This window comes from Salvelinus alpinus, chromosome 6 (assembly GCF_045679555.1).
Source record: "Salvelinus alpinus chromosome 6, SLU_Salpinus.1, whole genome shotgun sequence".
Lineage (NCBI taxonomy): Eukaryota > Metazoa > Chordata > Actinopteri > Salmoniformes > Salmonidae > Salvelinus > Salvelinus alpinus.
In genome coordinates this window covers 60968547-60984303 of record NC_092091.1, presented here as the reverse complement: position 1 = coordinate 60984303, position 15757 = coordinate 60968547, and the positions used below count along the sequence as shown (strand labels likewise).

At 43.2% G+C, this 15757-nt stretch overlaps 1 protein-coding gene across 1 annotated transcript; it reads right to left on the bottom strand.

Annotated features, from left to right (window-relative positions):
* Nucleotides 1–302: 302 nt before the first annotated feature.
* On the bottom strand, nucleotides 303–11879 carry LOC139579085 (complexin-1-like). The gene is made up of 4 exons (XM_071407336.1): nucleotides 11416–11879; nucleotides 10426–10543; nucleotides 6293–6471; nucleotides 303–1530 (listed from the first exon to the last, which is right to left on the bottom strand). Exons 2-4 carry the CDS (start codon nucleotides 10454–10456, stop codon nucleotides 1336–1338), a joined length of 405 nt encoding a protein of 134 aa, XP_071263437.1. The 5' UTR covers nucleotides 10457–10543; nucleotides 11416–11879; the 3' UTR covers nucleotides 303–1335.
* Nucleotides 11880–15757: the final 3878 nt, after the last annotated feature.

The following is a 15757-nucleotide window of genomic DNA, read 5'->3' as shown; positions in this document are numbered from 1 at the left end:
GACGTATAACACCGCCCTCTAGGGGAAGGTTGAGAGAACTACATAGTTCCAGTCAGCCAGAACCCCAATGAGACTTGTGCCATTGCGGGATCAACCGCTGCTGCCAAAGTAAGAAGCTTTGGTCCCTTTGGATTGGTGGCGGACTTGATATTTCCTGCTTGAATACCCAAATATTGATACCTTTTTTAGTTGCATCCAATGTTAATATTTATTGTAAAATAACCTATCCCTCTCAAAATAATGTGTTTAATTTCTCTAAAGAACAACACATACCTCCCAGAGCATTGGGAAAAAAACAACCATTGTGTCTGTGAACCAGTTTTATTCATTCTCAAGCAGAACATACATGATGGTCCTTTATTGCTGATAGCATTCCATTCTGATTACCAACATAACATTCTTACAACCAACCCACAACCAATTACAACAGAATTATCAAGCATTATTACCCTCATTCTTTAACAGTTCTTCGCAAATTCCCGACTTTGACCAACCTTCTGGCAGTCCAGTGGGAAAACAACAGATTTCCCTTTTTATTCAGGTGATGGAAAAGCTAGCCCTCCAGTCAACACAGATTTTGTAATAGCTTTAGAAATCATGATTTAAAAATAAATAAATGTTATAGCAAATCCTGATAGCGCTGTTGTTTAATTCCGGTTTAATGTCGAAGCATAACGTTTTAAGTGGTACTGCTACCCCATGGTCATCCTCCCCGTCCAAAAACTGTAAATGAAATTCCTGAATGCATTTTATAACCATTATTACATCATACCTTATGATAATTTAACCACATTCAAAATCAGAGTTATTGCCATATATTTTTGCGTGACTAAGAGAGGAAAAAGGATATTGTACATATTCACAACTTGACTTGACAAATGGCATGCAAAGACATAAGGTACACAGAATTTGAATATAAAATTGAGTTTAGACCTACGCCATGACCGTATGGCTACACCGGGCTAGACATGACGACACCGTATGTGGACATATATACGTACTTACGTGTGTGCAAACATTTTCACATAAACCTCATAGACAAAACCAAACATTACACTAACATCATGATATGATTCTTCAAACGTCCTATAAAGATAAAATATGGCTTATAGTGTTATTCTCTGATGTTTTTGTTTTTAGACAGACGCACGGTATGATTATTTTTCATGTATCATTTTTTTCCAACCAACCTAAACAGGTGAAGCGAGGAATGTTTTTATTTTTTTATTTCCGGTGCTAACTCTTCGCTGCAGGGGGGGCAGAAAAGTAATCTAAAACTCTCACCTAGAAGATACCGTAACAACCTAATTTAACTCCAACAACGTTGTTGCTCGGCTACTTCTTCAGCATGTCTTGGAGAGGACCAGGGAGGTATTTCATGACCGTGTCCATGATGCTTTCCTCTTCGTCATCATCGTCTCCGCAGCCTTTGGGCACGGACGATTTGGGACGGGTCAGACTGCCCTCTGCAGACTGCTCCATAGCAGCCTGGGCCTCGGCCTCAGCCTCCTCCCTCTTCTTAATTCCGTACTGGGAAAACAACATGATACTAGCATTACAATAACGTTAATATTATTGTTAATATTATTGTTTTAACGTTATAATAACATTAACCCCCGAAAATACACTTCTTATGAACGCCACGTGGTTAGGAGGGAGGTGGGGAGTGATACAGGAATTGTCTCCCTCTTTTAATGACATAATAAAGTAAATAATTATTTTGTTAAATCGGTGATCATCGTTGGTCACTGCCTTTCAAAGTGTGTTGCATTATGGTTATGAAAATGTACTGACTTGCGACTAGATGTCGACGATTGCATGAACTTTACAAAAAAGATTTGACCAAAGGCGTGTATTAACGGATGCCAAGGGAAGCCAGGCGTCCCCAAATATTTGACCAATAAGAAAAATCCAATTTATAAAAGAATACATTTTTTGTCTCTGTGTTTTCATAATTCTCTGTCAATTCGTAAATTGCTAAATCTCACTGGAGAAATCAACCGAGAGAGGGAAACAGCGCCCCTCTCTCGGCCTCAGTATGTGTATTCCATGTATCTGATACTGTCTGGACCAAAAGAGTATAACATGTTGTCTTTGTAGAATTTGATTGATTGATGCCAGCAAGCATTTGGCCACCCTTGATCAAACAATTATAAAATAATTACCCAATCAGGGTTATCCTGGTGCAGCGAAACACCCTGCAAGGGAGGCCAGTTTGGATTTGGCTTCAGACCAATCAAAAAACACAATTTTCAGAAAAACGTGTCTGTTTCTGGTCTGCTTGTGTTGATGTCCTGCAGTAGCTAGCTTGCTAAATTGGCCCTTTCCTAAGCCATGGATGGAGATGGGAATTTTGACTTGTGGTTTTGACTTAATTCTCTGCACAGGCCAATAATTATGAAGGCGATTCAAATCTAACCATAAATTAATGTACCACTGGCCTGAGACGATTGCAGTTCAATATGAGTCTAAATGTAGCTTAGTAGTCTCACGTTAACTAGCTAGCTAACTTAGCTGGTTCATTGTTGCCCATGCGAGGAAGTCAGGCTAGCAAGCATTTTAGCTATGTAGGCTATGACAACAAAAACTAAAAGTGTGCTGTATGACAGAGCCATAGACCGTTTTGCCAACATGAAAGAGAGGATGATGGCATTGGTGTTCAACTAGTCTACAAGAAGGGTGAGTAATAAAAAAAGGGTTTTACTTGTGCACGCACACACAGACACACACACAGAAATCAGTACCATGGACAGCCACATGATGTTGTTTAAGTTGAAATGGTGCTGGAATAGCTGTGTTCCTGTTGTCTTTGTGCTGACTTGCTGTAACTCTGTGCTTCTAAATCAGTAGTTGTTTAGTAAACTGTCAAACATTAACTTGCTTGACCATGCTGCAGGAGATAACTGTGTGTATGCAGGAGATAAACAGCAGGAGATAACTGTTTGTATGCAGGAGATAAATAGCAGGAGATAACTGCTTGTATGCAGGAGATAAACAGCAGGAGATAACTGTTTGTATGCAGGAGATAAACATCAGGAGATAACTGTGTGTATGCAGTAGATAAACAGCAGGAGATAACTGTGTGTATGTAATATTTGCTTTGTGGGCTTCACTGGACAGGTTTTGTGATGAAACAAACGTGTGTAGTTGAATTTATTCCGCCACTGTGTGACTTGTCTTTTTGTTGTCACAACCTTATTGCATATCCCGGTGGTATATGATCGTATGGGTTATAGAGCAAACAACGCAATTATCACATCTGTTGTAATATGTTTTTTTTACTGGTAAACTACTGGTAAAAGCTCATGCAGTTTTTTATGAAGTCACCTTCTCACCAACTGCACCATGCAGCCATCACCTGCATTGTGGGAGGCACTATTTGTCAACCAATCATTAGGGTGTTGTCATGCCCTGACCATAGAGAGCCTTTTTTATTCTCTATTTGGTTAGGTCAGGGTGTGACTTGGGTGGGCAAATCTATGTTTCTATTTCTTTGTTGGCCTAGTATGGTTCCCAATCAGAGGCAGCTGCTTATCGTTGTCTCTGATTGGAGATCATACTTAGGCAGCCCTTTTTCCCATCTTAGATTGTGGGATCTTGTTTTTGTGTAGTGCCTGTGAGCACTCCAGACGTCACGTTTCGTTGCTGTTTATTGTTTTGTTGGTGAGTTTCATTTAAATAAACATGTGGAACTCTATGTACGCTGCGCATTGGTCCGCTTCTTTCAACTTACGTGACAGGTGTTTTTCTTTAACCCACGTGAACGTTACCCAAAATTTGACTGAAACAGGAACCCACTTTGCCAGGATTCTAAAGCTACATGGGATACAAATGAAAGTGATATTTGAGACCTCTCTCTAACCAATTAATTGTGCAAACATTATGTTTTCAGTGTGCGTGTGTGTGATATGGGGGTATATTATTTCGACATTTATACAGATTTTTAAAAAGAAACAAACAATAGCAACAATGTTGACACTGCAATGTTGATCTTTGCCTTGCAGTTGGAAAACCACTACAGTTGTCCGACTTTCGGGCTATCGCAGATGCACCTCCTCCGACTTCGTTAGGCTTACCGCGCGAACACACCCATTCTGTTCTAATGCTGTAATGCTGCCTCACGTTACTGGGGTCTGTGACCTCAATGCTGATTGCATGTTAGCTGTAATTCAATCAAAATCACTGACTGGAACTGGCCTCTGGGGTTGGACCAGAATAACATTCTTTGTGCACTCACTGTGCTAGGAGAATGCGTGGCATGTCATCTTGTGCAACGAAAATAAACTCAAAATGGAAAAGAGGTATTAAAACTCGCTCTCTGTACTGCGCAAGCAGAATGTTGTTTTTGGACATCTTCTGCAAATCCCCCGAAGGTTTTTGAATGAACTACTGGGAGGGAAGTGCAGGCTTTCGTTCCAACCCTGCAGTTCAGCTAGGCAAGGTCCAGACTGAAGACCTTGATTATTTGATTTAGGTGTATTACTGCACCAAACTGCACACCCTGAGGAACCCTGGATAGGGGCTATTCCAGGGCTATATATTACAGGAAATTGAGGATAGGATTCAATACCAAATGTGGTGTGAGCCATTGTTGTACGGTAGACCTACGTAATAACATGTTACAAAAATCTATTTTCTAACTCTATTTTCTAACTTGAATAACAGAAACTTGGAGATGTGATGTCACCCACTCTGTTGGAAGTAAGAGAGTGTTTTGTGCGTGTGTGACAGAGAGGGTGAAAACACAAATCTGTGATAATTAATGCATCTCTCAGAACAGAAACCCAACTCTCCTCCCTCTGACATATTGTGCACAGCTGTTACTAGCGCCTTTGTGCTTTTTTGGGTTATTTTTAGGATCTGTCAAAAAAAGATACATTTTTGTTATTCCTTCCATAAACAGAGCTGTTCCAACTCTTCTCCTCTGCCTCTCCCTGTCTCTTATAAAGATGTCTTTATTTGTGTTTTACCACACTCTTAGAAAAAAAAAGTGCCATCTAGGGTCTTTGGCTGTCCCCATAGGAGAACACTTTAAAGAACCCTTCTTGATTTCAGGTAGAACCTTTTAGGTTCTAGGTAGAACCCGTTTGAGTTCCATGTAGAACCCTTTCCACAGAGGGTTCTACATGGAACCCAAAATAGTTATACGTGGAACCAAAAAGGGTTCTCCTATCGGGACAACCAAAGAACCCTTTTGGAGCCCTTGTTCTAAGAGTGTAGGGCAGTGCTACCAAGCAGACATCAACCTTGATATTATAGTCCATTGGGAGAATTCAGGAGAGAGCGCGACCTTGAGGATGAGGGAGAGGAGAGAGGTGAGATGGGGAAGGATGGAGGATAGGGGGGAGGGGGCTGGAAGGCTGAGGTCATCCTGTCTTTGGCTGCCTCTGCCGTTCTGCTTTTCAGAGTCTCTATTCCCTAGCTGTTATCTCCCTGCACTGTGGTGGCTAGTGGTTACATAGCAACCTCCGCTAGCAACCATGCAGTAGCAGTGCATTAGGCAGCTGAAGGGGAGCACCGCTTTAAACACGTTGCATCATGGGAAATGTAGTCCTTCCGGTGGCCTGATATGAGTAAACATTATTTTACAATAGTTTCTCTTTTCTTTCATTTAAAAATGAGCTTACATTTTTGCTGAGCGCCTCGAGCGAGCCGCGTCGTGTATGAAACGTTTTTAAAAGTGAAAACAATCTGTGCTAAACTTCCCAAAAAATGGGGGGCCGTGCCATGAGAAGGGAAAATGGTTTCGTTGGAGGGCAGCCAAAAAACAAGGTCTTAGAAGAACGCATCCTCCAGTGTCCTCCCGATGCTGTCAAGCGAGTGAACAGTGGCCTCGACTGCAGCTCCATTAGCTGACCCCTGCTCTCACTGGGGCCTCTGCCAGTGTGGAAACAGGATAGCTAGCAGCTCTATACCGTCAGGCCAAACTCACTTTTACTTCCTTACAGTAATTCCAAAGTTTTTTGTTTGTTTGTGTATTTAGGCTGTTTGAGAAGGTTTGACTCCTAAGCAACCTGCCTACAAGTACAATAAGCCAACAAAGCTACTTTACTAGGTCAAAGCTGTGTGTTGTAACATCTTGACAGAGTACGGGTGAAATAGGCCTTGTAAATTTACTTTTCGGCTTCAGATCTGTGTTTTTAATAAGAACTAGGGCCCGGGAGTTTTTCCAGCTCAGGTCAAGAGGTAAAGGAAAAACTCAGGGCCCAACATGAACTAAAATTGCCAGTTGATAGAAAGGTAGTGTTTATAACTGTTCAACGTCACATGTATTGTTTATTATTTCATTTACCTTGTCTCTGATGCCTTGTCGCATTGACTCCCTTTCCACCTCCATCTTTGCATATTTGTCTTTCCTCTCCTCCTCCTGCTGCCTCAGAGCCTCTTGTCTTTCTTCCTCTTTCTTCTCTGCATCGGGGTCGGGCTCCTCTTTGTCCCCTCCCATCATCTTGCCCACATCAGGTGGCCCTCCTGGGTAACACAGAGACAAAGGGCTTGTTCGACATTGCAGCCGACATTGCAGCCGACTGACTGACAAATCCCCTTGCGTCATAAACAACTACTCATTATTATTTTGTCGATCAGTCAGTCACCATTTACCCACAATGCATCATGGTTTGATGCTCTCGGACACGGCCATTGACAACTGTCAGACAGGTCTGCTTACTTCCTTTTAACTTAGACTGTCATGTTGTCGAGTAGGCCCAAACAGACCACATTTACACACATTTTAGTCACAGACACATTATCCAGAGCAACTTTCAATCGACTTACAGCGACTTACAATCAGTGATGTGGTCACTTTAGAGTTTTTTTTTTTTTTTATATTACTGGGACAAGGACGAGTACAAGGACATGGTCCCAGGACTAAAGGAGGTAGCACTCTTGTCATTTTTTCCCCCAGCACAGAATATGTAACAAGATGAACTGTTTCGGTGTTCCTCATATAATGAGAAACTATGTCGTGTTCTCCTGTGGATCCATCCATTCGTAACACAAGATTTGTTTTTTTCAACACAGAGGAATGCTGAATGTCAGGGGGGAAAAAAATGTTATGTCACAGTCGGAAGCGTTCCGCCAAATGAGCAGAACCGTTACAGTCCGAGGTATTGCCCGACTGTGCCTCACGACTGCATGCTTGGTCATGCGAGAGAGGGACGGGGAGAGAGAGAGAAAGAGAGAGAGAGAGCTAGAAAGAGGGAATTCCAGGAGACTGTTGTGTCGCTGGAGCGAGCTGCTAGTCTGTTTTTTTCCTTTTCTTGCTCATCAGCATAAAAAAGAACTGCAGCAAAACGGAGAGAGAGAGAGAAAGAGAGAGAGAGGGGGGAAAGGGAGAAAAGGGAGACTGCTGCTCCTGTAGTCGGTTAGTCAGGGCTTATAGAGCTGACTGTAAATCTACATTCTCTCTCTGATCAGATAGAATCCAGGTTATATAGCCTGGTTAAACCAAACTGAACACCATACACTCACTGGGGAGTACACTCAGCAGAGTGTTCCATCTGGTTTAACCAGGCTATATCCAGTCCAGGTTAGTATCAGCAGTTTCAAACTAAACAGCTGTGCTTAGTAATAGGCAGCATCAACGACCCCCCCCCCCCTCTCTCACTCTCTGTCTCTCTGTCTCTCTCTCTCTCGCTCTGTCTGTCTTTCTCTCTCTGTCTGTCTCTCTGTGTCTCTCTGTCTGTCTGTCTGTCTCTCTCTCTCTATCTATCTGTGTCTCTGTCTCACTGTCTGTCTCTCTCTCTCTGTCAGTCTCTCTCTGTCAGTCTCTCTCTCTCTGTCAGTCTCTCTCTGTCAGTCTCTCTCTGTCTGTCTCTCTCTGTCTCTCTGTTTCTCTCTCTCTGTGTCTCTCTCTGAGTTTGTATTGTGAGTTGATATGAGCAGTAGTTATAAATAGCCAGCGCTGGGTCTTGGTGGCATGTTCTGATGATGACTGCATTGTGTGTTTTCTGTTTCATTGCACATCATGTGCTTTGAAGAGGAAGAAGTGTTTTATGTGGTCGGGCACATTAGATTAAGGATTAAAGAGGGCCCTTTTTATGAAACTGTGTAACTGTGCATCATCTCATAAACCATCTTGCTCTCCCTCCTCCCCCTCTTCTCCGTCCTCCTCCTCTTCATCCTCCCCCTCTTCCCCCGTCATCCCACTCCTCGGCTTTTACAGTTCTACTGTCTCTACCGTTTTGACATTGCTGGGGTAGAATTCATTATTTATAGATTCTGGGCTGTGCACTGGAGGAACTCAAGGTCACACACTCACTCAGGAAAATTATTTGCTTTGCAGTACAGAGGGAGGGAGTCGGGAAGATACAGGAAGCAGTGAGGGCACCCTCTCTCTGACACAATCTCATCTAAGTGTTTTCGAATAATGAGATCAGCTTTGACTTTCAGTCAATTATCGAGCTAGAAGAGCATCTGAAGATGCCTCCGTTCTATTTTCTGTTGAGGAAAGGGAAATAGGCCTCCACTGTGTTGTTCGTTGCCCCTCGGCAGTACAGTACCCTTCACAAGCAGGATAGATTCCCTGCAGGCTCAATAAAACTGTAGGTTTTCTTGGAGGGGAGAAATATGGCTGATTCTCCCCTAGGCTCAATGGAAGTCTAGGTGGACTGAAGCCCCACCGTTATACTGGATCTTACAACTATCAGAGCTGGTCCCTTCCGATCGGCAGACGCCAAAAGGGAAATAGGCGTGCTAGAGGAAAAAGAGGTTGTTTTCAGATTGGCTGTTAGTCTTTCATAGTCTTGTGTGTTTCAATGTTCCCTTTTTCCTTTCCATTTCAATGTTTCCCATTGAGCTCCACTATGTGATTGAGTGTTTTGGGGTTCATTTGAAGGACTAGATCTCGGTCTGAGACTGGTCTTGCTCAAGTTTAGATCCTCCTCAGATGAATCTTGAGCTGCTGCCTCGGTCACGATGACACGCTGGGTCTCGGTCTGATCAGGCTTGTGCCAAGTCAGCAATGAGACACACCTTGGCCTAGATTCCATTGAGTGTATGTGCACTATCAGAAAATAGCTTGCACTCTATCCAACTCATACAGTTTCGGGCATCCACGGCCTGTATTCACAAAATGTCCCAGAGTAGGAGTGCTGATCTATGATCACATCCCGTCGTGGATTTTACAACGGTGGAAACTCTCTCCAGCCAAAATCCGAATGCAGCACATCAATCCATGATGGGAACGGTGCAAGTGCACACCGCAAGCAGCAGTAGAATGGGGATGCGTCTGAAATGGTAGCCTATTACCATATGGTCCTGGTCAAAAGCAGTGTACTATACGTAGAGAATAGGGTGCCATTTGGGAAACACACTGGGTGATGGAGTCAGTGTGGTGGATTCTGACAGGCGTCTGACACCAGCTACCTGGAGCTTGATTGTCAGTGTGAAATTGCTTTTTTCTGTCAGGTGACATAGACATCGAGCAGGGACGTAATAAGAGTTCAGATATATGGAAATCAGAGATGAGATTTGTGGATAAATGCATTTATATATATTTAAAACACAATAATAATTAGTTGTTGATTATGTTGTGTTCTTAAATGATTATTTACTGACTGGTGTATTTAATTCATTGATGTGTCTGTTGAGAAGGTTAAGTTCATCCCTTATGCTTTACTGTCATGACCGTTCCTCTGCATTCAGCCTCTGTTGTTCAAGTCGTTTGTTTAAATGTATTGGCTGACAATCCACATTATATTTGTGACAGGTATCTCAAAGTTAACTGTAAGAGAAATGAATTTAGTCACGCCTGAATGAGTTAAATCAATACAAAATGACTAGGTTGATATACAAATAGATAACAGGCCAGATTACATGAGTGTAAAGTAGAATAGTGCGTAGCTGTGTGCATCTACAGTCAAACACTTTAATGCTGGTATGTGAAAAGGGGCAATGCTACTGCTTGTTTAAGGATTCGTATCATGGAGACTGGAGAGAGCACGGGGCTATGCAGAAGTTGGTGGTTGGTCCTGCATTTCAATGAGGAATGTAGGCTACCTCTCGCAATCTCGACTCCCACACACCATTTCTATAGGCTGCTCAGCCAGTGCAGCAGAAGCCCCTAACAATGCAGAAGACCCCAGCAAATATGATGAAAAAGTACCACAGATGTACAATATTATATTTCTCTACACTAAGTGTTCACTTATCAAGTTTGACCTTAACATTTTTTTAAATAATATAGTCCACATCAGTTTTGTCCATACCCATATAATGATAAAGGGACAATATAAGTCTAAATAATATGTTATGGATATAGCTTATAACTATATACCTATTCATTAACTTAGAAATAGTTCATAGAATTGAAAGAATGTCACACGTAATGTCCTTTCCCATCCCATCCCGTGTACAGTATATGCTGCATTGCCTTCGAGTGTCCGACACGACTCTGGTAATGGTGCAACACGTTCATCAACTTACCTCCCATAGCTGCCTTCATTACAAAATTCATGATGATGCTTTAAGTCTTGCCTCCCCTCAGATTGACAGTTTCACGTCAGACAGGACAGATGCTGCCCAGGTGCCAGAAGAAAGAAACCTTCGAAATGAAGACAGTAGAGGTTGAGTGGTTATACTGACCCATAACTAACTTTCTCTATCAATGACCGTGTGTATGCTCCCTTTTTTTAGTTTGCAAAGTGAATGGTGTTGTGGTTTACAAACAAGATGCGTTGTTGGCTACACCTCCTCCGGGTAATGCTAACCTCAAATGTATAAACCACTCTATTTTAGGAATTTACTCTGACGGGGTTGATTCCCGTGGATTCCCGTGAAGGTCAGAAAAAAGGTCAATTTAGAGCGGTTTTCTTGTGACATATTTTGTGAAAAGGCTATATATTGACGGCACAGGTGTCGTAAATAACCGGCCCAACGTTGGCAACCTGCAATAGCGTAGCCTAGTACGTTTCATGGGGCCAAGTAGCTTTCCTATACTGTACTTCAAATGGGAAGGAGCAGCCTCATGTAAGCATAGGCTACCAGACAAGATATAGCACACCAATGCCGATAACAGGGTTCATTTGATCAGGGGAAATATATAAGGCTAATCAATTCCTCGAGCCCATAATCCGCGTTCAATGTCAAACTTTCAATTGTCCTGATTCAGTCATATGGTTCAAAACCCAAATGCACCGCGAGTTGTAGCCTACGACGTCCCAGGTAGGCTAATCATAATCCCAACCCTGGCTAATTTGAAATGAATCGGGCCTACGATCACGTTTAAAAATAGATATTTTTTATATTCCCGACACATAACCTTGTCTGAACCCACACACAGCTACAAAAGCAACAGCAAAAATCACTTCCTTTCTCGAGCGCGGAGCGATTTCAGCACCATTTTTGGGGGACAGCTCCCAATTCGTCCCACAACATCAACATCTCTTGTGGCTTGCGATCGGGACATGCGATTACCTTTCCGAGCGCCTTGGATCTCTCAAAATAGCAACGTTATCCTGGCAAAATATGGAAGTTGTCGCGAAATGAAGAAGGTGTGGAGATCCTTAGATGCTCACTTTGAGCATCCCTGCTGTATTTCCCACCGTCTTCCTGGCTTCTGCACAACGACTGCACGCGCGTCAGAGGAGGGAACTGCAGTTGCTGTCTGATGATGAGGAGAGGAGGGTAATCACATGGAGTTCGACCAACCTTCTCCCAAACGTCCCACGCCTTCACTGACAAAAACCTACTGCAAAACGTCTGCTGCCCCTATTACACAAGATTTGGCTACTAGGTTACACTGTTTGGCAAACTTCCACTTAGATACCCCAGATTAGCTATATATAAACTCTCTGGTAAATCTATCTTCAAAAGTCTGACCTAAATGTTTTCGCAGGTAGGGTGAATGCACACTTCAGCTTACGTAGGCTTCTGTAGGTTACTCACGTCATGCACCATTTCAGTAGCTCGTTAATTCATTGGAATGGATATGTCACAGCGCTTTACATAGTTGGGGGAAACACCTCATCCACCATCAATGTGTAGCACCCACTTGGGTGATGCACGGCGACCATTTTTGTGCCAGAACGCTCACCACACATCAGCTAGAGAGGTGAGGAGTGATATATGCCAATTAGGAATAAGGGGGATGATTAAGTGGCCATGATGGAATGGGGCCAGGTTGGTAATTTAGTCATGACACCGGGGTTATCACCCCTACTCTTACAATAAGTGCCATGGGATTTTTAATGACCACAGAGAGACAGGACTCTTGTTTAATGTCCCACCTAAAAGACGGCTCCCTACGCAGGACAATTTCCCCTTCACGGTGACATTGAGATCTCCTTAGACCAGAGGGAAGTCTGGCCCTCCAACACCACTTCCAGCAGCATCTGGTCTCCCATCCAGGGGTGACCAGAACCGACCCTGCTTAGCTTCAGAGACAAGCCAGCATTGGAATGCAGGGTGAAATGCTGCTGGATAAGCGGTTTTCAACGCTGGAAATCCGAAATTGATATATTTATTTATTTTATAAACAAAAAAGGCGTGGATTGTTCTCTATCCACCACTGATTCGGAATATAACATTTTCATATTCATGGCATGCTTGGTTCAAAAGCTATTGTCGAGATAAAAAAAATTAAAAAACGAATTTCCACCGAATATCCAATATAAAACGAAATATAAAACAAGATCATGTTCTTGTCAAGCATCCAATTAACCCGACATTTACCAGTAATGGTAATTTCACTGTATTTTCATCCAGTCAATGTGACTGTGTAAACCTGCATGAAAACAACACTATATGAGACCAGTGCGAATTTGGTTCATGCTTAAAAGCCACTGTCAAATACAGCGAATGGATGGCAGTTGAAAAAAAACAACCCTTTTCATTTATATTCCCCAGCAGGCTCCAAAGCTGCTCAGAAAAACTATTTAAAATATCATAAAACCATTTCTTCACCTTACCTTTATCCTACTCTTATCTGAAACTGAATAAGTGTTTCTTCTTTGTGTTGATACATGGGGTTTGGTTTGGTACATTAATTCCACATCCCGAAAGGGATACACAGGGTCAACAAGCGTGTTTTTCCTTTCTATTGTCTGTAGTCGGTTATTTGAAACCATCCAGTTTATAAGTCAAATGCATGACAATTCATTTTGATGCATTGGTGCATCTAATTTCAATTACGCTAATTGAGCTTAAGACAACCAGACAAGGTTACTAAACGTTTTATTTTACCTTTATTTTACCAGGCTATCCCATTTTTCAAGGGAGAACATGGACAGAAAAATCTAACAGAAAATAAGAAAAATATACAAAAAAGCTAAATAACCCTATAGAGAGGAGAAACAGGTCTCCTAAATAACCCCATAGAGAGGAGAAACAGGTCCCCTAAATAACCCCATAGAGAGGAGAAACAGGTCTCCTAAATAACCCCATAGAGAGGAGAAACAGGTCCCCTAAATAACCCCATAGAGAGGAGAAACAGGTCCCCTAAATAACCCCATAGAGAGGAGAAACAGGTCTCCTAAATAACCCCATAGAGAGGAGAAACAGGTCTCCTAAATAACCCCATAGAGAGGAGAAACAGGTCTCCTAAATAACCCCATAGAGAGGAGAAACAGGTCTCCTAAATAACCCCATAGAGAGGAGAAACAGGTCTCCTAAATAACCCCATAGAGAGGAGAAACAGGTCTCCTAAATAACCCCATAGAGAGGAGAAACAGGTCTCCTAAATAACCCCATAGAGAGGAGAAACAGGTCTCCTAAATAACCCCATAGAGAGGAGAAACAGGTCTCCTAAATAACCCCATAGAGAGGAGAAACAGGTCTCCTAAATAACCCCATAGAGAGGAGAAACAGGTCTCCTAAATAACCCCATAGAGAGGAGAAACAGGTCTCCTAAATAACCCTATAGAGAGGAGAAACAGGTCTCCTAAATAACCCTATAGAGAGGAGAAACAGGTTTCCTAAAACACTGCACATGCCCAGAAGCTGCTGTATGAGTTAACTATTAATCTGCCATCTCCTATCTGCTCCCTCAATCTCTCTTCCTCTCTCTCCCCCTCTTTCTCTCTCTTTTTATTTTTCTATCTTTCTTTTCAATCTCTCTCTCACACACACTTATCTCAGCCTCTCCCCCTTCTATCTCCCTCCCTCTCTGTCTCCCCCCCATGCCCCCCCCCTCTCTCTCTGTCTCTCTTTCACTCTCATTCTCTCCCCATCTCTCGGTCTCTCCCCCTTTCTCCCTCAATCTCTTCAATCTCCCCCTCTTCACTTCTCTCTATCTCCCTCCCTCCCTGTCTCCCCCCCATGCCCCCTCCCTCTCTCTGTCTCTCTTTCACTCTCATTCTCTCCCCATCTCTCGGTCTCTCCCCCTTTCTCCCTCAATCTCTTCAATCTCCCCCTCTTCACTTCTCTCTCTCTCTCTCCCTCCCTCCCTCTCTCTCTGAAACAACATTTGCATTATTTAACAGCCCCTGCAAGGGTGACTTCGTCTTGGCGTGCTTGACATGCTGCCTGCGCCCCACTGCCTAGTGCTAGTGCCTATATACCAAGCCCCACTGTTTGTCTTTAGAGCCAGGCAGCTATACTAATAACTGACTGCAGTAGAGGGTTAGAAGAAGGGCTGTCATAGAATCCATTCATTCATCAAGACACTGGGACTGTGTCCGGTAGAAACATCCATCATTCTCTATATAGAACCCTCGTGTGCTGTAAAAATGACATCACTCCGTTACGGAACTCACACCAGAGAGGAGGGTTCTAGGAGTTCCATTGAGCTGTATTGGAGAACGTTGGAGGAGAGGAAGAGATTGAACCGTTTCACTAATTGACTGCTAACACAGTGGTTGGCTATGTGAGAAACGTTGCTTTTAGTCCTGTGTAAAAAGCTCCGATTATCAGTAAAGGATATTTGACATTGTGGAAAAATGTTGTGGGGGCCTGTAGTGTTTTCAGTATCATTACACTCTGAGAAATATTAATCAATTGTACATTTCATGCATTTCACATATACATTTGAGTCATTTTGCAGATGCTCTTATCCATAGCGACTTACAGTAGTGCACGCATTCATTTTCGTACTATCACACTCCCTATGATATTCTTAGTTCAATTCCCCTCATCTGTGCAGAGCTGAAGGACACCTCTCTCTCTGTCTCTATGTGCTTTTCCTGAAGTAGAGCAGAGCCGAGGAGGAGGGCACGTTTGCTTTGATATTAGTGTCAATCAACTGCACTCTGTGGTCTCTGGAGTAGGTGTGACTGCCTGCCTGTCTGCCTAGCTGGGCTTCCACTGCAATGCGTAAAGGGTTCACTCCCCAGCGAGGGCGGGTCCAGCTCGGCCGGACGTCCTGCAGCTATTGTGATGAGAGAGACATTTAAACGTGTTAACCCTCGCAAGGCTGCCGGCCCAGACGGCATCCCTAGCTGAGTCTTCAGAGCATGCACAAACCAGCTGGCTGGTGTGTTTACGGACATATTCAATCTCTCCCTATCCCAGTCTGCTGTCCCCACATGCTTTAAGATGGCCATCAATCAATCAAATTTATTTACAAAGCCCTTCTTACATCAGCTGATGTCACAAAGTGCTGTACAGAAACCCAGCCTGAAACCCCAAACAGCAAGCAAGGCAGGTGTAGAAGCACGGTGGCTAGGAAAAACTCCCTTAGAAAGGCCAGAACCTAGGAAGAAACCTAGAGAGGAACCAGGCTATGAGGGGTGGCCAGTCCTCTTCTGGCTGTGCCGGGTAGAGATTATTACAGAACATGGCCAAGATGATCAAATGTTCAGAGATGACCAGCAGGGTGAAA

What these genes read in the sequence shown, in the direction of transcription:
- LOC139579085 (XM_071407336.1), bottom strand. Translation starts at nt 10,456, where the DNA reads ATGAATTTTGTAATGAAGGCAGCTATGGGAG. An exon ending in AATGAAGGCAGCTATGGGAG is followed by an intron (nt 6,472 to 10,425) that starts GTAAGTTGATGA and finishes TGTGTTACCCAG; the next exon opens with GAGGGCCACCTGATGTGGGC. An exon ending in GACAAGGCATCAGAGACAAG is followed by an intron (nt 1,531 to 6,292) that starts GTAAATGAAATA and finishes TTGTTTTCCCAG; the next exon opens with TACGGAATTAAGAAGAGGGA.